This window comes from Anoplopoma fimbria, chromosome 8, assembly GCF_027596085.1.
Source record: "Anoplopoma fimbria isolate UVic2021 breed Golden Eagle Sablefish chromosome 8, Afim_UVic_2022, whole genome shotgun sequence".
Lineage (NCBI taxonomy): Eukaryota > Metazoa > Chordata > Actinopteri > Perciformes > Anoplopomatidae > Anoplopoma > Anoplopoma fimbria.
Window position 1 is genome coordinate 21,724,259 of NC_072456.1, and position 25,879 is coordinate 21,750,137.

Sequence of the window (25,879 nt, forward strand, 5' to 3'; positions counted from 1 at the left end):
TATGCTTGTATTGCTCTTTCATTTTGTCATTAGTGGCCTTTTTTGTAACAACAATCCTTCATAGTTTCAGGTAATTATGCACCAATGAAAACACACTTATTGATATTATATTACATTTTGGTTAATGGATCTCCCTAAAATCCTACACACTGGTCCTTTAAATGAGACTTCAAGGCTCTTGCATTTTCCTTTTTACAAGTTGTTGTCAAGAGTGGTTGTGTTGGTCGTCTCTAAACAATGAAGCAGACTCAATATATATATATATATATATATATATATATATATATATAAAATAAACACTCTAACACCACATAAACCCACCTCAAAAATGCACTAGCTTTCTTTCATTTGGTTTACTTGTGGTTGCTGAAGTTAAGCATTTCAACATATATATAACATAATAAACGTTAAAGCCAGTTAAAAGAAATTCCGATAAAAACAAGTGAATGTAAAGCCAGTTAAAAAAAAAATGTAAAAAAAAAAAATGCATGTTTTTCTTTAAATTCCCAGAAAAGTGTTTGACCAGTGCAGCAAACCCAGCTTCAGGAAAGGAAGGTCGTGACCGCTGCATTCAACTCAGCAGAAATGTCTTCCACTCAGCAAAATAACTTGGTCTCTGTCCAGAACAGCCTGTGGTCCTTTTCTTTGATTATGTCAATCCTGACAGGGAAGAGCTTGTTGTCTATCACAGTACAAGGGCGAAAAAACAGATGCATGATTCATTGATTGTGGTAAGTTGTTTATGAAGTCATATTGATGTGCTTTGAAATAAGAAAAAATTAAATGAACATTGAAACCGTCCTAAACCCAAACCTAGTTGTGTTTAAACAAAACTATAATAATTATTAAGTTACTCATTTAGATTTCAGAGCTTTTGTCAAAAGATAAGAGGTAATAAAAAACACACAGGACAACCATCATAACAATGATAATAATTTATTTATTTATTCAGGTAGAGTAAGAGTCTTTGGCAGTGAAGAACACAGGAACTGAGGGTGATTTAATAAGAACATTTTAAAGTGAAGTGCTGCATGGAGACAAATAATTGGCCCAAATGGACCATTAACACAAGGCCAACAGTGAACCAGTTCTCCCAGAGGGAATTTAACCATCAACCGAGGAACATTAACTGGTTGGACAAATTGGCACGATACTGTGTAAGACCTGTGGGAGTGGATTATAACTGCAAGAGAAAAAAACAAAAGGCTCAAAGGAGTGTTTATCTGTGATGTGACAGGTGAGAAGTGTCGCTGTGAAACTATGATGGTGTTGGAAACAGATGGGGGTTTACCGTGTGAGGAGGTGTTTGGCTTGTGTGCAATGAAGTGACGTGTCCCTAAGTAAAGATTTCCACATGTATCACAGTAAAATCTGGTACTGGCGTCTTTTTTTTTTTTTTTTTTTTTTTTTTTTTTTTTTAACGACTCCTCTGAATTTGTTAACATTAACTTCATCGCTCTCCAATCTGTCATACGTGTCTGGTTTGAATTGTGGTACGAAAAACATATAAAAAGCAACAATTACAAACAAAAATAGGAATTCATTTAGTGAAGAAGGGGGAGAAACCACTTACAGAGCGGCTTGTTCACTCTTCTATATTCACATCCAATTGGCTTCACCTACCAACTGACAAGTGCAACTCACTCTATAGTTCATATAATGAAGGGCAAAGAGGTACAAGTATAAATCAGTTTGAGACACTTGGCGTTTTCCATTCCAGGAAGTCAGTTTCCTCCTCCTCCTCCTCCTCCTCCCTGTTCTTGCACAATCAATTTATTTGTATTTATTTATTTAAAAAATAAGTCTTAAAATGTGAGGAGGTGAGGAAACATCTCTCTGGATTAGAAATCAGCACAGATTTCATCTCTAAACCCTTAAGGTAGGGCAGCTAAGGCCGTTACAATAGTTGCCATGGACTTGTTAAAACCAAGTAAAGGGAACCAATCAGAATGCACGTAACATTCGTCACACAGCTCACAATATGAGAGGGGTTGAAAACAAACACACACACAAACAAACACACAAACACAGTGCACACTGTGCACGAGCCGGACACGGCAGGTAAACACGTCCGACGAGGGAAAACAATGACATCACAGCTCCTGTCAATCAATTAATCAATTAATATCATTCAGAAAATACTATCAGAGGTCCATTCATTCATCGGTAGAGGCAACAGGACTGGACACTCCGTCCACTTCTCCTTCTATTCCACCATCCCTCTTCTCTTTTCTGCATTCATCACACTTCTATCACCAGTAAAGTGAATATTCAGCTACACAGACTTCACAAGGCAAACAGAAGTTTGTTCACTATCAGAATACTGTTGGAGGTCGGGAGTTCGGATGCTCCCATAACATGTGCAAAAACCTGCTGTTGTAAAGAGCTGAGGGCCACTAGGGGTCGCTGTTTCAACTCTGTCACAGGCATCACTAGTCAAAAGTCAAGTCCCACTGGCACAGCAGTCAGTCACGCTACACATCGCTCCATAGTAAGGCCGGGCAAAAAGGACAAGAGGGTCAGAGTTCACGGTGAGACTCAACCGGCAAGATAAGAGTCAAATTGGAGCTCTTTAAAAAGTCTGAGGACTCCTTGTGTTCCTTCTTGAATCCTCCAGAGCTCCTCGTCCATTCATTCCCTCCAGCGTCTTCGTCTAAAACTCCAACAGGTCACATCAAGTCCGTGACCCTGTATGATCCTGGTTTAGTGGTGTAAGGGCAAACCGCTGGGTCCCTGCAGTCCCGGGGTCACAGCGTGACCTTGCTGAGTCTCAGTGACAGGCTGGAGCGGTGCTGGGCGCGAGGGAGCGTGGAGCTACAGCGGCTCCGGAGCTGGACCGTTCGACTCGCCGAGCCTCGCACCCGCAGCAGGAAGTCATAGTTGGCGGTGGTGTTCATGGCGTAGAAGACGTTGGCGTTGTCTGGGATCACCAGTTCTGAAAGGAGATGGAAGAGGGAGGAGAAAAAGCAGAAATTATGAGTATGGTTTTAATCTGCAGTACATTGCAGGTCATTGTGGTTCTCCTGGTTTGGAAAACAGCTGATCAGTGGCAACGATTACAGTAATTTAAATGGTGAATTGCAAATAAAACAGCTTCTGCATTCACTGTGAATATCTGACTGTATGCCTTGGAATTGAACAGTGGTACAGTTTTTGGAAAACCCAACATGTGGCTATCTTACTCTGATTAATAGTGTAAGTCTGAATAATGAGAAATGAATACATACGTAGAAAATAAATGCCTGAAACCCATCCAAAAAGATGAATAAGGCTAAAAAGTAGAGCCTTCTTTTTTTACCTCTCTCCTCAGAGATGACTTGTACCAGCTCGTATCCCTCCTCTGGCTCCACCTCCAGGTTGTGCTTCGCCATGGCTCTAGAAATTACAGCCGGAGTCTTGTCTTGATTGGTCAACTATTTAGGGAAAAGACAAGAAATCTCTCAAACAGGGTTTTACATACATCATGTAAAAATGCTAACCGATAGCATCTCACTCAAACACAAACACAAACGTATTTATTTACCAGTATGCTCTTGTAGAGATTCCCGTTGCCGTGCTCCAGACTAACTCTTATGATGCATGCGTCCTGGGCCTGGGTGTTGTACGCTGGGCTTTGACTGGGGGAGCTGGGGGACATGGGTGTGAGGGAGATGGAGCGTCTGTGGGTGCAGGGGGGCCGGGGAGTGGGGGAGATGCAGGAGTCATGGAGACGCTGGCTGTCGACGAGCTGGTGTCCATGGAGTGGAGTGAATTACAAGAGGAGGATTCTGATAGCTGAGGAAACATATAAACATAAGTTACATACAGATACACAAAACCATGACGGGTTCATTTTTCCTCCACAAATGCAATGAACTATAATATGAGATCATTCATTTGTAGGTATTTGAGGTGAGAGGAAACAAGACTAAGCTCAGAATTGCTTTTCATATAATTTGTTGCCTAAGGGAAACATTTAGACTATTTTATGAAAATAATAAGGGTGGAGGGGAACCAGAAAAGGTGTTTTCTTTTATAAAGAAAGGATGTCTAGATTTTAGGGAGAGTATTGGAGGTCTTTCTGTCTCATCCAAGGGTTAGATTTATTAAATGTTTTCCTCATAGGACTTCAAAATTGATGTTGATTTTTCTAACGTCTACGATTAGCTAGAAGGATCGTGTCATTCCTGTGAGACAGGATGGACATAAATAAAAAGAACGTATTATTATCTAATGTTTTCCATAATTTTGAAGTTACAATTTCCATTTTTTGTAATGTTATATTGTGGCTGTAATAAATTACCATTAACATATGAGGTTTAAATTGTACAAAAATGCATCTTATTTCATGCAATTTAGTTATTTACACAAAAGTGAATTGTTTCACTTCATTTGTGTTGAATTATTATTGAGATATTTGGGTTAGAGTGTCAAGGGGAGGGTCCAAAACACAGATTAGTAAAACTGGATGAGGCCAAGCTTTTTAAAAAACTTAGACCCCTTCCTAAACAAATCATTTTCACACGGCCCCCAAGTATGACCCAAAGGAGCACATTCTCTTCAGCACCGTAGCCCACCTTGTTTTGCTGGGAGTCGGAGGTGTGAGTGGGGGTGAGGCCCTCGCTGTCCGACGGGCCGCTGGAGTCACTGGAGGACACACTGACGGAGTCCATGCTCTCCCCTGAGCTGCCAGTAGGAGGCGAGCGCGGCGTCTCTCTGACTGGAGAACTGGCTGCACTGTTGTCTGGTCCAAGAAACAGCCTGCAAAGAAGCGGATTTGTAATTGGATAATAAAACAAATGGGTCACAGCAACCCAGTGCTTAAATATGACAGTGTGACAATACTTCATTTCTGTGTTTTTTTGTTCTCAACATCTTTTTCCTGGATGTACTCACAGGCTGAGTCTCTTCACCATGCTTTTTCGAGGTTTGGGTGAGGTTGGACTGCTGTCACCGAGACCTTCAATCTCACAGGACAAGGCGTAGCTGCAGGAAAGAACATTGATAATAAACCTTAGACATCATAAAACAAGTCACGGCCTTTAAACCAGTAAATTCTTGAGTAAGAGAGAGAGAAAGAGAAAGAGAGGACAAGAAAAGGAATGAGAGTACAATAGATCAGTAGGGAGGAAAGACACAACATGAAAACAGCAGGAAGAAGCAAGGAGAAAGGGACACAAAGAAACTTCTATTGTCGGTTTGTGAACAAAAGGCCCAACAGACCATAACCTTAAGCAATAATGTGCTCGTTATCTAATGGATAACTGCGATCAAGGAAGAATGTCTTCAGAGTGAAGCAGCAGTACCTTTCTTCTTCGCTGAGCTGAACCTGGCTCTTAAACCAGCGGAGGAAGGCCGGCTCTGGAGCCAGACAGTAGCTGTTGCAGGCCGACTGGAGCAGCTTGATCTGAGCGATCACCTCAAACTCCTGCAGAGACGGAGAGAAAGTCAGACATGTGGCGCACGACAGCCGAGCTCATCTTATGATAATGGTCATGCTGTAATAATGACAGATTAGGACCCTCGCAGCTACACTCACCCTGCGTCTCTTCTCGAAGTTGTTCAGACCACCCTGCGGAGGACACAAAGAGAACGCTGTCAGACCCTGGACATCGCATACCAATGGCTGCTTAGACAAACACGCATTAGGTGGATCACTCCAACAGTGTGCCGACAAAAAAATTCCTCACGCACTCATGGAAAGTTACGCCTCGGTTTCTGACAGCGGTTACACAGATAGACTCTCAGATCAGCAGAGCTGTGTAAACTCGCAGACACACGCTCGCAAATATGGTAACACACACACATTCAGCAGGTGGTTATGGATTTTTAAATTTCTTACCTCTACTAGGTCAGGCAGGGCCGTATCCAGCATGGTCAGGTCAGTTAGGAAGGTCCCCAAGTATGGTATCGTTCCTTGCATGGCTCCCTGTGGAGAAAGACACAATTAAATAAAAACTTTAAAAGGATGCCACAATAAAGCCTGAGACTAATTTACACGATTTACAGATGCCAGGGTGGTTTTAATGTAAGTACAGCACATAGTGCACTGCGTAAACAAAGCTAAGCATGTGGCCTCATCCCACTGGAGAGGCTAGATCTAACTTTACAGCACATTGCTTAAGAGGAATGCGTTGCTATAAATTCTGAAGCTCGGTTTTTAGCTTTTCATTTGTCTGGCATTTGTTGCAGAAGCTCTTGGTTAAACGGTCTTTGTCTCACCATTTCCTTCTGCAACTGTAGTCTCTTGTGGGTGCGTTTCTGGTGCTCCTTGGCACAACTCTCCAGACTGGCAAACTTTGAAGTGCCTTCCTGTAAGGCAAACACAAAAAAGACGCAGCTTTAGTCTTCAAGATTCTCACGAGTGAATAAAGGAAAGTTTTTAGTGTTTCCAGATGAAGTCCTATGTTTGTTAGAGTAATATCTACACACTATAAAACTGGGAATTTATTTCATAAAGGGTATTAAATGTACTAAATCTTAAATTCACTGATCCCTCAGATATTAAAGGGGACATATCATGCTCATTTTCAGGTTCGTACTTGTATTTAAAGGTTCTATTTGAGCATGTTTACATGATTTAATATTAAAAAAACACTTTGTTTTTCTCATACTGTCTGCCTGAATGTAACTGTATTTACCCTCTGTCTAGAACGCTCCATTTTACCCCCTGTCTCTTTAAGCCTCTCCAAAAACAGCAAGTAATAAGCCTGTTAAAGCTCTTTATGAAGGCACAGTTTCTGAATATGTGCTGCATTTCTCCATGGATTGAGCATTATGTTACTTTCGCATTGTTTATATTGCACCTAGACCTACTTTATTATCAAAAAATACATAGAAATCGCACTTTCTTAAATATGGGACCTTTAAATAAATGTTGAAGTTTGAGCTCACCCTCATGAGGAGCTCTCTGCTGGTCAGGTAGTTGTTGTGATCGGAGAAAATGTCCGACAGTTCCTCAAATGTCTGCATGCTGTCTCTGTGTGAAGCAAAGATTCATGTTAGTTTAGGGTAATGGAAGTGTGCAAAAATGAATACCTCAGAGATGCTGTTGAATTCTGCCAAAAAACAGATTCTTCTATCAGGACTTACTTGTGCACACAGGCCCATACTCTTTTCAGCCTGTACAGAGGGTTGGACTGCAGCGCTGACACAATGGCTCGCAGAGACGAGAAGTTTTTGCGTATTCGACACTCCTGTTAGGAAACAAGGACAGTCACAATGTGGCCCATTTTCTGAGCTATGTTTATAGATGAATTTTTGTATTTGTGTTTCTGCCGACCTGAGCGATGTCTATCCAGCGCTGGATGACCCGCGCTCTGGCATGCGGTCTGATCTGCCTGTGTTTCAGCACCGTGCTGACCACGCAGGCCGCCACAGCGTTAAACTGCGTGATGGTGGCACGAATGGTGGGGGCGCTGTGCTTGTTGTGCTTCTTATCCCTCTGAGACCAGACGGAGCCCAGGCAGTGGTGGGGCACCACCTTTTTAAACAGCAGCTAGAGTGTAAAAGAACAGGCCGATGTTAGAATGACGACACTGAAGAAACATCGCAGGAGTGTAACCTTCGTAACCTTTTCCCCCGCTACACAACACCCGCTGCCACTCCACCCGTTTCCATCTCGCTTCCCTCCACTTACCGCATCCATGTAGGTCAGCTGCTCAGCCACCAGGTCGGAGTCGAACGACAGGAAGTCCTCCTGGACCTCGATCTCCACTTCCTCCTCTTCCCCCAGGCAGAAAGAGCTGTTGCCGTGGAAACCAGCTGAAAGCAAAGCAAACACAGGTGATTTAACTCAGAGGAAACTTGATTGGAATATATGTTATGAAGAGAGTCTATAAAGATGATTTTATTAGTTACCATCGGAGTCGTCCATGCCGGCCTGACTCTGCAGCTGCTCCAGCAGACCCTCTGCCCGTCTAAGAGCCTCAGAGCCTGGCAGGGCCCTGCGCAGGTAGTCCATCAGCCTGTGGAGACACGGGTAGTCAGGCGGCTCCTGGAAGTCTTCAGGACACTGGTCCAGCCAGGCACGCAGGATGGAGGCCAAGGCACTGTGGAGACAGCAGGGAAAGATTTGACTGTTAAAAAGCTGGCAAGGATAGAAGAACAGGTGTGATAAATCAGCTGTACTGTTGCAAATATGTTAACTATTGAAGGCTGTCCATATGGAACTGACGGTGATGAGTATAGACACATGTATCTCACCTTTTGATGGCTCCATTTGTTTCAGAGCCTTTGCATCTGCCAGTGTTTTGATCATTTTCCTCAACGCTTCCATACCTGCAGCAGAGAATGAGCAGAGAGCAAATTAAAAAACACTTAAAACTTATAGTCAATGTATTTTTATAGCCGTATGCAACGCTTCCCTCCAACCCCACCTGTCTAGCAGCAGCTGCAGGACCGTCTGTGTGCTGGCGAAGGCTCTGTAGGTGGACAGGAAGATGGAGGTGTAGGTGAGGTCATTGTCTCCAAACGCCGTCAGTAACGTCTCCACCAGACGCTCCAGTGTTCCGGCGCGGATGCTTCGGATTTTGCAGGTCTCCAGCTGGCTCACCGTGTGACCGGGAGGCAGGCGGTCGCCTTCCGCCTAAACACACACACACATTTTCACACTGTTAAACCGGTATTATGCTCTGTGGTGATTGGGCTGGTGCTCCCAAAGCTTTTTCTTCGCTTTGTTTGGCTTTGAATTGCAGATTAATACTTGAGTCAGGTCGTCATCATGAAACAATTTGCCAGTTAAGCTTTAAAAATGTGAAATTACAGGAGTGGAACAAGACAAAATATGGAGGGAGGAAACAGTGAGGACAATCATAATTCTATATTTAATACTGATATCTCCAGATGTGTCCGACTATTGTGTCTACAGGGAAATGGACTGGGAGGTTACAGAACAGGCAGAGGGAGAGAGTAGAGGAGGAGGTGGCACAGACGCAGAGAGAGAAAGAGAGAGAGAGAGAGAGCGAGACCTCGGTAAAGTTAGCACGCTACAACAGGAAACGCTCCAATCTGCTTCTAATCACAGCAGGCCCCTCCTCCACCGCCCCTCCAGACGGAGAGGAGGACAGCACAGCAGCTCAGCCAAGTTCTCCCAACACTTCCATCTGATAACAAACTCAGTACACCTAAAAAACGCCATAACTTTATCTGTGAGTTGTCCCGCTGTGCAGTCACACACACACACAAGCTTAACTTTTACAATCAGGACTGCATTTGCAACCAAATCCACCCTACAGACTGTAAACACACATCAGTGTACAATCCCCCCGATGAACAGTAATTGCCGTTATTCACTGACAATCGGCTGTTTGTAGTAAATAATAATAATGCCTCAACAGGGACCGCTCTCCATTCTACTCCACTCAATAGACAGCACTGTGTAAAAGCGGCCCGTGTTGTTTTAATTAGCTTGAATACAGTTGGCAGCTCACGCCGTCAATACATCAATACGGTCTTAAAGCCTCAGAGCTGTTATCCATTTCTTCTATAATGTGCCAAACCCCACCCCCTCCCCCCCCATGTCTGCAAGGAGAGACAACAGTGGTACAAACAAACTAACAACACAAGATCTTGATTTTCTTTCTCGCAAACAAAAGGCATCTGTAATTTTCTATTGCGCCTGGGTTCGTGCATTCCTTCAGCAGAAAAAGCACAAGAGGAACTAAAGACCTAATTGGCCCCTCTGTGCAGTATAATGACATGCTGTATAACATCTTATTATGCTGATATAAACAGCACAGTGGAGGAAACAGCAATTGCTCGTATGCAGTGGAAAAATGCACAACTCAAGGAAAAGCCTTTAATACCCCACCTTTTTTTTTTTTTTTTTTTTTTTGTCATACCAGCGTTTTATAAAAACACCGCTGAATAGGGGGAGCGGGGCCGTTTTGTTGGCAGTGAGAAAAGTCAGGAAATCACATGCTTTGGCTAAACAGTTCAGGTCTGGCGAAACTGTTGATTTCCAGCAGGCAGCTAAAAGGTGTCGTCTAAACTGGGAGATTTATAGCTCAAATGTTAAAGCAACAGAGCACAAAGCCCAGAGACGCCCCCCTATAGAAAGACACGGCCTGCTTTAAACAATAGAGATTAGGTTCTGTTTTTATGTTGAGCCGCCTGCACACAAGATTCCTTTTACAACACAATCTACTAAATTCCAAGGCAGAGACGACTCCACTTTGGGTATAAATCAGAAGTTCACATTTTGCAGAGCAACAGGTTAAGAGAGAGGAAAGAGCAGCATCGGGTTTTCATTTGTGTAAGGGGGTCTCTTCTTTGAAAAAGGCTTTGTCAGCTTTGTTTCTGATAAACTGCGAGACATCAGACAGGCCTACTCACCCCGAGCCATCTCGCCCCCTTGTTGGCCGCCTGCTGAATCTGTACCCTCTTCAGTGTCACATTGTAGATGGCTCCTTCCTCGACTTCCTCCCCCCAGTCCTGCACTGAGCTCTGCAAGGAGAGAGCAAGGGGGAAATGTGTTAGAAGTCTCCAGAAGAGAGGAGAAGATACTGACTTCCTAGTGTCATTTCAAGAGTTTAACAAAATGGGAAGTTGTGTTTTTGGAAACATCTCTGAGAAAAGCAGAAGGAGGCATCAGGAGAGAAAAAAAACAAAGAAACAAAAGCAAAACCCTCAAACAAACCAGAATAAAAGGAGGACTAATGTGCAGTAAAACATCAAGAATGACCAACTCCCCAACCCCCACCCCTGCAGCCTGCCAGACCTCCCTCCCTGTCTTTTACTCCCTCTTTTTATTCCCTATCCATCTCCTTCACCGTGTCCCCTTTCTCTCTGAAGTGATGTCAGAGCTGGACTGCTTTACTGGAGCTCAGAAAGCTGGAGATAAGAGCCAGAATTTACAAAGTCTCCCAAACAGAAACCCCCCTACATATTAAAAACACGACACGTTGATACGTCTCCGTCTGTTTGTCTGACTAACTATACAAACCCAGAGAGCTTGATTACAAGTGAGAGCACGACAACACTTAAATCAGCAAATAGATCTGTGCTCATCTTGCTCCAAATGCACTGGGTCTGCCTCTGGTTGTAAATCACTGACAGACTGCAGAGCACATGAACAAACAGAGGGAGCAGAGTGAAATCAAGAGGGCCCGAGATATGCTGAGACATCAACATATTATGGAGACAGAAACAAAAACAGAGACGGCAGAAGAGAGGGACTGGCCAAATATAAAAGACCACGCATGCAGTATTATGGCCAACTCCTCCACACACACACACACACACACACACACACACACACACACACACACACACACACACACACACACACACACACACACACACACACACACACACACACACACACACACACACACACACACACTAACAGGCTGTGGTCGCCAATATCACTCTCACTTGTCCCCACTTTCATTCACACGGCTCAATGGCAAAAGTCCACACTATTCCCCAAACAGAGAGGCTGCCAGAAAAAGAGGTCAGAGGTCAAAGTCTCCGTTAACAGGCTGAATGGACGGTCCTGGAGGCCGGTGGCACTCAGCCATGACCGGGCCGTGTTTGGGTTTGAACAGAAACATGTGATGCTGAAATGAATAGAAAGCCCAAACCAAAAAAAAAAAACACAAAGAGAGAGAAAGGGAGAGGAGGAGTAAAAAAATAAATAAAAAGGGATCTTAACTGGCTCTGGCAGATGAAGCAAGTAAGCCTGTCTGTGTTGTTTCATGTCAAAAGCTGCATTTGTCTGAAACATGCCCACATGCCCGTCCCCACTCCCTGTTCAGCATCTCGTCTTAAGGTCGGCGACCTAGTGAGTGCACATCTCTCTCCCTCTCTGTTCAGCTGCTGCTGGCACAGAGGCATATAAATACATCAGTGCATGAGTCATGCAGTCCACACAACTCCCAAAACAATAGCGAGAGCTCTCTGCGCTGGCCGGCTCGGGATGCTGAGTTCACAGTCTGCACACACATTCTGCTTTTTTTTTTTTTTTTTTTTTGTCAGCCACAGAGCGAGCTGGAGATGTTTTTGAGAGCAGGGCTTTGGGAAAAAAACAGCTCTGCTCGCTTTGTGCACCAAGTTGGGAGCTTATTGAGAGACAAAGTTCCACAAAGCTTGCATGGGAAACCAAAACAGCCTGTCACTGTGATATGTTCTATTCACCAGAGAATACAAGCCAGAAACATTAGACAGCAGATAAGGATGCGTTTACAGAGAACACAGTGTATCAAATGGCCCTGGGTAAGGTGTAAACAGGAGATGGGTTGTTTACTCTCTGCACTAACTTGGATCCTTCACCCAAGAAGATGCTCTTAAAGTGCACAGTGAGGGCAGTAAGAAGAGCAAACAGTCCCCTATCTCTGCTCAAATAGTGCTAATCTGCCTATCAGCGGTGTGTGAAACAATACCCTCCAAGATAACAACAACAACAACAGTTGTGTTGAATCTTGGGCGCTGATCTGTTGGCTTTTGTTTTTTCCCTCGCCTGGACGCAGCTGGGAGACCCGCAGAGAGACAGTGATGGCCCCGGGGGCCCTCGCCAATTGTTCCCCTCTCCCTAGACAAAAGTTTTCATATCCACCATCAGGGAGGGGAGAGGTAACGGATCGAGTGAGCATGTTTTTTTTTACATTACCCCCCTCTCTTCCACACGTTTCCAAATTTTACGCGACATCTTTTACGCACCAACCATGTAGGTTAAACTGGATTTAAAACCTGCAAAAAAACAATTAAAACACAATGTTCAACTCTCCCCCCGCTGTTCCCCTCCTCCTCCTATTCTCCCCTTTATCCACTACTTTCCCAAGCCTACAAACACCCCCTCCTTTCTCCCCCCTTTCCATCTCCCTCCCTCCCTCTCTTCAAAACCACAAACTCAGCCACAGAGCAGAGGATGGTAAAGCATGAGAGGGTCTATTTTGTTGTTGTTGTTGTTGTTGTTGTTGTTGTTGTGTTGTTGTTACCATTTTACTTTTCCAGGCGAATTTCATGGTGAGCGTTTCTTTCATGATCCGGGAACAGCATCAGAGCTCGGGTAAAATCCTCCAATGAAAGAAATAGAAGAAGAAGAAGAAAAAAAGAGTTGTTCCCAAATCCCAGATCAGAAAAAAGATCTTCTCCTTCAACGCAAACACTTTCTACCGCACAACTCCAAACTCCAAATCGTCCTCCAGTGTCTGTCTGTCAGCAGGCTTCCCCCTCTTCTACTGAATGACCCAGCTCCTCCTCCTCCACCTCCACCCACAACAGTCCCGTTTAAACTCCTCCTCCTTCCTTTTTGTCCGACTTCCATGACACTGATCAGACGCAGGGTTGTGATTTCCGTTTGCGCAATGAATACAGCACTACTATAAATCTCTTTCCTGAGAAATTCATAGCAGTCAGGAAAGTTTTTTATAATGTGTTTATAGTAGTTTAGAAATCCTAAATCCTTATGGTATATCCAGTAGGCTATACAGTCAAGTTTTTATTGGTATTCTTCTTTTGCTGCTTTTTTTTTGTGTGTTTTTGTTTAACTTTTGATGAGTAAGAAAACGTGATTTAAAGTTTAGAAAAAAGTAGATATTGGTTGTTTTTTCTATTCTGTGTATCTAATTGTACTGTGTAAAAATGTAAAAAAAAAAAAATGCAAATTTCAACAATGAAGCGTCTTAAATTCTCTTTTTAGTGCAATATTCCTTTTTTTGTTTCACCGAGACAGTGTTTTCCGGACTGGAGGTATGTTGGCCATTAACGCTTGCAGGAAATATCACTTTGAAAAGACCATAACTCTGGGAGACACCTACTTTATTTGACTTACTGTCCCTGATCACCTGGAGTCATGAAACATAAGAAGGGATCTCTTTATATCCAGTGAACTTAGTCTACTCCGTTGATTTAGCACCACACTCCTATGAAAAATGTATTAATTGATGTGTAGAAACAGAGAGAGTTGTTTTTATCCAACACATTGTTCCTCTGCAAAGCTTTGCAACTACATCAGCCACAATGCAATTGATTGAAGAATACTGTGTCTTATGCTAGTAGCAGCTATTGTGGCCTCAAGCCGAGATGTGGAGCGCTCTGATAATGTATAGTCTTTACTATATAACTACACAAAATCTATTAAGTTAGAGGTTAGTTAAAAACTGACAGGGAGGGCCTCCATACAGCCATATGTAACCTATGTATACGGTTCAAGTTCAAAGTCCCTCCTCCTTCATTTCTTCTTCTATGGTCTTTACAATAAATAACTTTTGCCCCCTTTACCTCTCCACTTTGTCCTGTGGAAGAGATGGGTATCATCTTTTGTCCATTGATTAGACTCATAATCCAGGCTATTATTTGCACTGTTTATTGGTTAACATACTGTATGTCTGTCATCGCCATCAGTAGGCCGATATGGAACCAAGCGGCACTTGAAACATTATGACATTCTGGAGGAGCCAGAAAAGGCTTCACACTCCTCATATCCTGTAAACTGACTTTGATGTGTAAAACTGTTGGACTAACAAATCAGACGCTTCTTTTGATCACGACAGAACTCTTTAGTTTCCTAATCATAATTTACCAAACTGTTTATTTACCACTAGACATCTGTTGTGTTTAACATACAGATCACTGCAATGTTAACACACCGATCTCATATGAGTGGATGAAGTGAGTAGCTGTCATGTGTGCGAAGCAGCTGCCGCCTCACGGCCCCTTGCGTGGGACAATACAAGGAAGGCCGTGGATGGCGTCACCAGTACTGTGCATTGTCAATGAGAGGAGAGGAGAATAGTCTGAGTGTGAGAACGGCCACACTGTTCCACTGTGAACGGGCCTGCACACGTACTCAGACGGCCCACTTGTGTGACTAAAACGGGAAGATATGAATCAAGCTTCGACTTTGTGAGGGGTCTTTTTGTACAAAGTTGTATCGTAAACGTTTATCAAATGTGAGCAAGCGGTGGTTCATTTGCTGGTCCATTGAGTCGGCCGATGAAACAACTAAACTACTGATCCAGAGTCAGGAGACAGTGGGAAGGTTATGATGCTTATAGTCATCTGGCTCCGTGGGTGAGACGGCAAGACCTGACTGGGGCCCCACTTTACTATCATGCGTATCATGTAATCATCTTTTAAATGACTTCTTACAAGCCATTTTACGAAATGGCTTTTATGTGATGTCGTAGCTTTAAATTAAAAAATGTTTTAATTGATTTTACTAATTTATTTGACTAAATTAATTTACCATATTATTTTATTTTTATTCATTTATTTCTGAGTTCATTTTTATCCAATCGATTGGTTTTACCGTGTAAAATAATGTACTGTTTTATCAGGGTTTAACTCTCACCTCAGTTTGTCTTGCTTTGTTAGGCCTCATCCCAAGCTTTATCTGCTTTGTCTGTCGAAGCACTTTGTAAACTCTGTTCTTAAAGGTGCTATATAAATAAAGTTATTAGTATCGTGTGTGTGTGTACGTGTGAGATGTGCCTTCCCACTCCTCTGGCTCCCATAACACGGACACGTAACCACAACGTCACACTCAACGTCACTGGCTGTCAAATAGGGTGCACTGACACACACACACACACACACACACACACACACACACACACACACACACACACACACACACACACACACACACACACACACACACACACACACACACACACACACACACACACACACACACACACACACACACACACACACACACACACACACACACACACACACACACACACATGCACCCACACACACAAGGTCCCCACGTTTGGCATCACTGCTGGGAGGGCACTACACTCCTTCAGTGCTCCTCCGTAAGTTAATCATATCTTTATTATCAGGTTTCCTTCTTGCTGACTGTTCATCAGGCAGCATATCTGGCCAGGCTCCAGTTCCCAGGCCGAGCTGCCCCAGTGTCCACTTGGGTCTCTGGGGCTCTGGGAAGCCCAGAAGGGCAGTGGGAAGGTTACGCCCCAACGTGACCTCCAGCTCGGCCCCGGGGGGATCGCACCGTCGGTCTCACAGTTGTAATGATGTCACAGCTGAACGCAAACAACACATTTGACAAAAACGTGACAGCTGCTGCTCCCTCCGATGGATGCAGCAGATGAGTGTGTGCATTTCGCAACATTAGATCAAAATGTGAAATTTCTTCTTTTTCTTTGGAGTACATAAATGTATAAAACTGTAGTATCATTACCCTGATAGGATGCTTCAGAAGAGACTCTTATGTTAGGAGGCTAACTTTCTGTAAATGTCAGAGCTGTTTTTAGGTTTTCTGGACTTGAAGCAGTGGGAAACAACATGCGTGGCTGTCCAAATGTAACAAAATCCTCCTTCCATCCCTCTAAAGCTCACTAATTAACACATCTTGTCTAATTTGCATATGCTGTAGTAAAACCAAAGCGTAAAGATGAAAAGTTGTGTTTTTTACAGCTTATGTTGAAGACTTTTGTTGACCTTAGGGCAGGGGCTTGTAATCATCACTGTTAAGGTTAGTTTCATCAAGTCTATGAATCCTGAAGATTACCTAAAATGACATGGAGACAAACGGTTTTCACATGTAAATTATTGTATTCTTTTATAATCTGAGAAGTAACTTCTTACTATAGAGCAACCGTCAAAATGTAAATGTAAAAAAAAAACTCTGAAATGTCGTGGAGTAGATGTATAAAGTAATATTAAATGTAAATCCTCAAGTTAAATACAAGAATCTCAACATACAGCTACAGAAATGTAAGTGAAAGTGAATGTGATGGATGTGAATTGCATTTTTATGTTGCAATATTGGAAAGGCTATTAAATATTGCAGACGGTATTCTTGCACTGTAATACCGGCCAGTCCTCATGCCAAGTTTTCCTTTCTCGGGGAAGACTAATGACGTAATCACACTAAGGAAAGCCCTTGATGAGGGCAGAGCATTTTTTGATTAAGGGTTCCTGTTATTATTGAGCTCTTCTCCCTGTTCCGCAAAAGTCCGAACAGGGAGCTACAGTACAGACAGAAAGGGGACAAAAACAGGAGGAGCGCCGCTCACACTGTTATTGCACCACTGTGGGAAAAAACGCACATTCCAGGAAATCTCCCACTTCCTGCCTCCAGCCTCCTGACTCCAGCGAGCCGGGCTGTCCTCATACCTGACTGGCTGAAGGGGGGCTTCTCTCTGACCTGGAGACGAGAGGAGAAGAGAGGAGGAGAAGGGGATTCCTAAAGTATGTAGAATGAGCAGGAGGAACAGGCAAGAAATCACAATGCTGGGAAAACAGGCCCAAACACAGAAGGGGACAATAATGGGGTTGGGGGTCTTAAGGCAGCATGTGTGTTTACACCCAAGATAAGAAGGTCACGTATCAAAGAAAATGTAGGACACTGTAGAGATTATCTTGAAAGGATATTATCTCTACTGGGAGTGTGAGAGGGAGAGACAGAAGGGGGGGGGGTTCACAGTACAGCCAGTAACTGAGAAGATCCATACTGGCCGAGAGACAAGCGTGAGGTAACAGGACCATCGAGAACTGGCTCCAGAGAAAGAGTGATTTCATATTTCAGACCGGAAAGAGACGCCCTGCTATTTTTTTTCAACGTAAACAGGAGACTCATCGTTCAGTATGAGTCTCAGCCGGTGGAAAGTCGGCTGAGTATCAGCCGGTGGAAAGTCATTGCGTAAAAATGTAAAAAAGGGGAGAGAATCTTTCCTGCTAACCATATCTGAACCAAATGTGTCAGAACATTTGTACTCCTGTTCCTGTTTGTGAGTTCTTTCTCGTATTATTATGCACTGCATGGTTTTTCACACACACATATACAGTGCGTTTCACTGTATGCCCGTGTGCGGTTTGGGTGGGTTTATGTTTCCAAAGCATACTGCCCAGTAGAGGGCAGAGTTCATAAAACCGCTGTGTTTATCCAGAGTCAGCAGAGGTTTGAGCCAGACCAGGCCGGAGCAACAAAAACCCCAAGAGGTTTGGATTTATGGCGCGGGAGGTCTGCTATAACTCAATAAAACCTTAGAATGAGACAATCAGAGCAGCTTAGATGGGTCATTTGAGAGCAGTGAAGCAGGGGGGCAAAGCGCTCAGTAATTGCACAGGGTTATTTGATAGTTATTTAATGAGGCAACGGATCAGCAGATGAGTGTCTGTGGATCTATAGTAGCAACCATGAAAAACACAGTTGGATAAAGACAAGCCAGGCCTGCTCTCATACCACACACAGCTGCATCTCTCTTTTTTTTTTGTTGCTGCTGCTTCGGTCAACTGAACCCTTTGTTCAAACGGCCACATTAAAGCTCTGTCTGCCTCGCTCCTTCTCTTTCTCTCTCTTTTCTCTTATGTCATGCCTCTGCTCCCCTCAGATCTATTGTCCTGGCTGTTGTTGAGCTCACTCTCTCTCTCTCTCTCTCTCTCTCTCTCTCTCTCTCTCTCTCTCCTCTCTCTCCCTCTGGATGGGTGACATCATTAGTTTCCAGTAAAGTCCAGAGCTTCAGAGCGAGACCCCTCCTCCTCCTCTACCTCCTCCGCACTCCACATTAAACGCCAGCTGACCCTGCAAACTAAGACACACTACAAGGAAAAGTTGCTCAGAGTTTCATTAACAACAAACCTGCTGAATCCTGTTTTTGCACAGAGATGTTTAGGCTATTAGAAATTGTGAAACAGGCTTATTTTTCGTATAGCGGCCTCCATATGGGGTCAGTTGAACCGTTGCACTAAAGCGAGGATAATCCTCTTTGGAGCTATGATGACTCAGAAGGTATGCTGGTAGATAAGGTGCTTTCAGGTGTCTCTTCATTTAGAAGAGTTACGATAAATTCCCAGCGCACACACACACACACACACATACACACTCACACACACACACAACCACACAACCCCCCTTTATGGGGCCCCAACCCTGACCAACCCCCCCTAGATCTAAGCCCTGCTAAGCCGTGAATGAATCGGTCTGGACTGGCTCGGTTGTCTGTCTGACCCCTCCCTGCTAATGAGAGATGGACCATCTGTTGCCAAACAGATACATGCTACCCCTAAATTTGTCACATATGCATCGAAAACAGCACACAGCATCAATAAAGACCGTCGCACGCTGGTGACAACTGCTGCCTCGCAGAAAAAAAAAAACCCAGAAATCACACCAGAGAAAACTACACAGACAACTGCAAATTCATCACATCAGAGTGTGCAAATCACACCTACTTCAACCATCACGCCGGTTCAGTTTGTATTTTATGAAATCGTTGGTTCTGATCCGTACTGTTAAAAAGACATTTAATGCTTTTTTTTTTTTATTATTCTGAGGGATTTTACGCTGCGGTTTGCAATACTGTTAGTGTTGAATCAAAGTATGATGCATGTGCATTGTAGGAAATGAAACTGCATAAGTGATGCACAAAACAACACACACTCACAAAAAGAGGCAGTAGTGCAATAACAAGCATCGACAGCACGGCTGTTGCTAGAACACAGACCAAAATATTAGATATTTACTGTGGCTAAATAATATGGACTCCACGCATACTGTGTAAAATTTTAGTATACCTAAAAATATATCCTGCTCTTTCACTTAAACAAATACAGGATGTGTTTCCTGTTCTAAAGTTGGAGTTGACCATTTCTTTGTTTGTCTTAATGTTTGACCTCAGTAGTTATTACAGTAAGAAAACTGCTGACGTACAGAATGTGTGAGCGCTCTCTTATCAATAAATGTCATCCGGGGCACCAGCGGTCTATTGCCAAACACCCACACTAACACACACACACACATGCTAATACACACGTCACAATACCAGCTTGATCCAAGTCATGCGTCCTGGCTAATACTGAAAAGCTCTGCCTGAGCGGGAAAAGGTGGGAGAAGTGTGTCACAGAGCTGCAAACCATAAAAACAAACCCAAGCAAAGACGGTGCAGCTGAACACGTTGCCTAAACACACACAAACATCGGCACAAAACACACACCCATGTCCATATGGCGCGATGAGTTTTCTGCCCCAGTTAAGCGAGCTGCTCCTGTGGTGGTGTCGTGCTGAGATGGACGCCCGGGTGACAAGGACAATGCCCACAGTATTGACTTTTCACACCAGTTCTATTATGTGACCTAATTAGGCCCCAAGATCACAATATGTCCCTCCAGAGAGCTGCAGGCGACCAGACAACTTCACTTGTGAGGGTCAGCCGAGTGTGTAAACACCATCTTTAAGTGGTGGACTGAATGAAAGTGTGACGTAGACCTGGACTTTGGAGAAAATTTGAGACAAGAAGAAAGGAGTGAGGTACATTATCGTCCCTCCTCTTGTGTCTTGCATTGTCACTGCTAGCTGGGTTAATCAATAAACCCAGTCCTCTCCACGTCCTCTGATTGGTGCTCTCCCAGATGTGCACTAAATGCACTTTTAAAATGCAGATATTTCATAAACATTTAAAAAGTGAAACCCATACACTTTTATATTGATTTACAGGCCAACGAAGCAAAACTAGTCTTAGCCGGATGAGTGAATCACCGAGCAATCATCAAATCACATGACAAGCAAGGATCAAAACTTTAGGAAACACTGAGACGTCACTGAGCATCCGCAAGAAACGTGCACTTCTCTGTTCAAAAAGACAAGAAAGAGGAAGGAGGAGTGTTAACTCAGCTTTCTTACTTTCTTTTAATGGAAAACACGCACATCATCGAAATTCTCTGTTTCCATCCCCCCCTTCCTTTGTCCCCGTTTTCTCTTTATAAAGTCTCTTCTGCTTTTCCAGCAAATGACCTGCTGAGGTTATTGAACTCCCCTCCTGGTTATTATAAGCCAAACGGATGTGAGGTGGCGGCTAATATTCCCTCTACTGGAGTTTTGATTGATCGGCCTGCAGCTTAATTGCTTTATTACTGATAGAGAGAGAAGAGTATAAAAGACTAAACAGATTTCTAAAATGCAGTTAGAGCCGTTAAATGCACTGTGATAACCCACTCATCAACACTCTCACTTCTGTGCAACCGGGGTCGAACCTGGTCAAGTCCTTTGTTATTCCCACTTGTGACGCCATCTTGCAACATTTGAGTAAGATGTATTGTTTATTATTTGCAATTTATTATAATTCATTTCTGTTGCTCCATCTTCCTGAAAACCCCTCCCCTGCCAGTGTGAACATCATGTGTGTTCATGTGTGAGTCTAATGGTCCTCGGTGGACTGCTGATAGTGACACCTCAGCACTCCTCCCTCCTCTCTGACATGAACTGTGTACCTGACAGCCTTTAACTGCACTGCAGGGTGATTACAGGGAGGTAATTGGTCCAATTGCTCACTTTATGACTGGCATGGTCCATAACCCCATGTAGGCAGGCAAAATGTTCACTGACGGGAGGTAAAGTGACACCTGACAGCAGAAAAGGCAAAGTCCTCCCAAGCCGGCGGGAGCCAGCTGTTGGACTGACATGATGACACGTGGAGAGCTTTTTATTAACGTTTTAAGTTCTATGATTACTTTATTGCAGGTATTTACCCATCTATATAATAACCCTTATTGCCTTCCTGCCTTCTTGCCAAAGCTGTAATGGCAAACACAACTGAATACTAACTCACAAGGATGAGTTTCTGCGATGCATGTAAGCTGAGCCTTACGTTTCCTACAGCATCCAGAGAGCGCCGGCTTCTGCAAGCTAACCTCTAGTCTTCTACTCCTCGAAAAACAATGGGAGGAAACAGTGCTGTGAGACGGGAGGACACGTCAACCAGGATGTCAGACAGGCAGAGAGGAGGAGCATCTCCCAACGCTTGATCTCAAAACATTCATGCATGCAGCTAAGAAATTGGGTTATTTTCAGAGGAATGATAATGAGGGTTTTTGGGGGAAAAGGTTTTCTTTTTGGTGTCACAGGATATCAGTGCTGGAGCAGGTGCATGGATGGATACCTGCACAATCCTACAAGGCCCAAAATGTCAGGGGCCCCCCCTACAAAGTGTCACTCAAAGAGACACATACCGACAAGGACTCCAAATTACTAAAAGTGACCACAAATAAACATAAAACAACCACAAAGAGACAAAAAGACTCCAAAACAACTGCAAAGAAACAAAGATCCTGAAGGCAGGGTGGATGGTGTCCACGAAGAGACTAACAACAACCATTAGACGGGGCAAAACTACGACGAAGAGACACAAAACTACTACAAAGTGACCCAAAATAACAACAAAAAGGGGGAACACGACTACTAAAAAGGACAGAACAACCACAGACCAAAAAAAAGGTACAAAAAGACCATCATAATTACAAAGTTACACTACAGAGAGACACACAAATGAGACCACAATTTTTACCACACAATTTACCTCAATGAGACACAAAACTATGCCTTTCTCCCATTTGGGAGAGGTGGCCTTTCTGCCTGTCTGTATACAAGGACCCATTGGTTAATTTACCCATGAGCAGGTGGGGTTCAGTGTCTTGCTCAAGGACACTACCGCATACTGGTTTTCATCTAAATCTCAACATGCCATATGTAAACACCAACATATTTTCACTTTATCCTCAATACCACACGTGTGCACATGCAAACAATTAACCACAACTAAGCTGGAATAAGCTGTCGCTGCAGGTCTTTTTCTGGTAAACACACTGTGATGAGGAATCTGCGAGCTCACGGACAAACTTAAACCAGGTAAATAAACATGAACGCGTGTACCCTGACATGAAGTGTAATGTAAGCCACAGTTGTGGTATTCTCAGCTGTTGGCTGACGCATATTAAAGGCATTAAGGAGTTTGGGTTCTGAAGAAAAATGAGTAATGCTTCTTCTGTGAACTCTATGACCAGTCACCAAAACTGTACACACACACACACACAATCACTGACTAATAGTGTATCCTATAAACAGTAGCTAAAGTGATTAACCGCTTTGCACAAGAGGTCAGCTGTCCTCCCGTCTGTGCCACCAAAGGTTACTGTCTAGTTTGCGTTATTACAATACAAGTTTTTTGACATATTGCATAAATTTTCAGTGAGTCAAGGGTCACACAGAGGAACTGAAAACAAATCAAATTGAGAAATAGCTGATTGAGCTCTGAGTTAAGCAATAAATTGAGCATGTTTTCTTAATCTGGTTTCAATATGACCCTCACTTACTGTACTTTCCACTGGTGTTTTATGTAGGAAGTGTAGACCACTGGTTGCAGGATGGATCACTACCAGTTAGCGCTCTTTGTGAACACCAGAACAGCCGCAGATTTGCTGGGATTTGTTGTCAAACACCTTTGTCTCTCATGCACACATTAGAACATGCACAAACACTCTCCATAGTTTTCCTCTCCTCACAATCACCACACACATCCAACAAACAAACCTTGGAGGAGTCACAAACACTGCCGATCTCAATGCACATCTTTATCTGTTATTAATTCCAAGCTTCTTTTCTCAGTGAATTGTTCTCAGTGAAACCTTTCACACCAAACAACACGCTCCAAACAGCACAGGAAGGTCATGTAAGCGGAGGCCAACATCTGCCAGACTGTTTTAACAAGACTGGAAGTACCATGTGCCTCCCACATATATATATATATAAAAAAAAAAGCAGATTTCGAAAAACAGGACAGACACAATTATTCTGTACTGACCCAGTGTCGGGGGCTGCTCTCTGGGGAGCGAGGCTGGTACCTCTGCAGGGAGACCCCTCCCTCCCCCTCCAGCAGTAAGCTGCAGTCCAGGTCTGAGTAGTGGTGGTGGTTGGGACCCGTCGGCCAGGGCAGCAGCGTGGTCAGAGGGTAGTGTGAGATCATGCCCAGCGCCTTGGTCAGCGGCAAGGGTGACAGGGATGGCAGGACATACTCCGATCTGGACGGCAGCGTCGATGGAGACCTCTTCAGTAGAATCAGGAGAAATCTGGGCCTTGATTTAAGGAGAACCTGGGCTCCTTTAGGTCTTGATTGTTAGAGGTTTTGGTCACGTCCTCTCCTCTCAGCCTGGTTGTAGACTGGACTTGTCTTCAGCTCAGAGGTGTCACCAAAGATAACTCTCCTCTTAAGTTCTCCACCTCAGTGTTTCCTCCCTTCTTGTTTCTCTCCTTTCTCCCCCACCACATAAAGTTTCTATCTTCCCCCTCTTCTGTTTTTCTTTTTTCTTCCTCTCTCTGCTGCGCGTGGAGCTCGGCTTGCCAACAGCTCTCAACCACATGAGTGATTAAAGTCTATTGTCTCTCTCTCTCTCTCTCTCTCTCTCTTTCTCCTTCTCCCTCCTTCTCTCACCCCCTACATTCATCCCTGTCAGAAGGGGAGGAGTTAGAACTTAGTGGAGTTATAAACCCCCCCCTTAAAGAACTACCCACTGACTAAAGAGAGTTTGACGGTGGAAGAATGTGAAGAAAAGGAAAGAAAGACAGGAAAGATGTGATAGAGAGGAGGATGTTATGGAAGAGGTTCGAAGAATTACTAACAATAGCAGATATTTTCCATGATGGATGGACTTTGGCCCTGATTTATCTACCAACATACATTTATAAAATCTTCAAACACATTTCAACTCTTATTCTTGTTGTTTTTGAGACATAAACTTGGCTGGTATTTGCCACATTTTATCCCTAAACCCATTTCGCTTCACTTCCTTATTTTTTTATATGTCAGTAGAAGTAGTTCAGTCAGTCCCGTGTTTGAAAAACGTGATTCACATGTTGTTGTTTTCTTTTTTTGGCATAAAACTTTACAAGTCCAGGTGTTTAAACATGCAGATGGCTTTATGAAGTTACTGATTTATGTACCAACATACATTTATAAAATCTTCAAACACATTTCAACTCTTATTCTCGTTGTTTTTGAGACATAAACTTGGCTGGTATTTGCCACATTTTATCCCTAAACCCATTTCGCTTCACTTCCTTATTTTTTTTATATGTCAGTAGAAGTAGTTCAGTCAGTCCCGTGTTTGAAAAACGTGATTCACATGTTGTTGTTGTTTTTTTTGGCATAAAACTTTACAAGTCCAGGTGTTTAAACATGCAGATGGCTTCATGAAGTTACTGATTCAGCTCTCAGCTAGGTGACATTTGTGACAACAGCAGAGCAAAGGGCAAACCATGATAAATGTGTAACAATTATGGAGAGTGTGTGTGTGTGTGTGTGTGTGTGTGTGTGTGTGTGTGTGTGTGTGTGTGTGTGTGTGTGTGTGTGTGTGTGTGTGTGTGTGTGTGTGTGTGTGTGTGTGTGTGTGTGTGTGTGTGTGACTAAGTTCAGGGTAGGAATAAGAATCATTCATGTGTAAAACACTGTAGTTGCTGAGGAGAGGATTATCTGGGACCAAGCAGTGCTCTGACACACACACACACACACACACACACACACACACACACACACACACACACACACACACACACACACACACACACACACACACACACACACACACACACACACACAGATGTAGATGTAGGTTCAGCAGTTAATATTGAACAAAGTGTGAAGTAACTAGCTTCCTACAGTCAGAAGCTGCAGTGTAAAGTCAGACGTTGCATCCTGTTTTCTCAGGTAAATAAGCAGCCATTGGAAAAACACCATGTCAGAGAAACATCCGTTGCTCCATAGCAGAGGGAGTTGCTCCATAGCAGAGGGACGGTGGATCAACACACACACACACACACACACACACACACACACACACACACACACACACACACACACACACACACACACACACACACACACACACACACACACACACACACACACACACACACACAGACACACACACGAACATATGATAGGGTTATAAAATACAACACATTGTTTAAGATCAAATCAGTAATTCTCAACCTTTTTTGCTTGTGGCCCCTGACAGAAACACAGTATTGGGGCCCGTTTCATGTTTTACATGTCTATAAAGTCTTTCCACTGAAGAAACAATTCCCCTGTAAACTTCTCAGATGGTTTTATTTAAATAACTGATCCAGGCCTCAAGATCAAATACAATATTTCAGAAA

General features: G+C 43.5%; 1 protein-coding gene across 1 annotated transcript; it reads right to left on the bottom strand.

Annotated features, from left to right (window-relative positions):
* Positions 1 to 920: 920 nt before the first annotated feature.
* Positions 921 to 24,094, bottom strand: rgl1 (ral guanine nucleotide dissociation stimulator-like 1). Its single transcript, XM_054602738.1, is given in 19 exon segments — positions 921 to 2,935; positions 3,299 to 3,413; positions 3,524 to 3,678; positions 3,681 to 3,774; positions 4,557 to 4,740; positions 4,876 to 4,965; positions 5,286 to 5,407; positions 5,519 to 5,551; positions 5,822 to 5,908; positions 6,202 to 6,291; positions 6,874 to 6,958; positions 7,072 to 7,175; positions 7,262 to 7,477; positions 7,619 to 7,743; positions 7,840 to 8,030; positions 8,185 to 8,259; positions 8,358 to 8,566; positions 10,315 to 10,425; positions 23,529 to 24,094. Coding segments are annotated over 19 exon segments (2,436 nt in total). The 5' UTR covers positions 23,691 to 24,094; the 3' UTR covers positions 921 to 2,747.
* Positions 24,095 to 25,879: the final 1,785 nt, after the last annotated feature.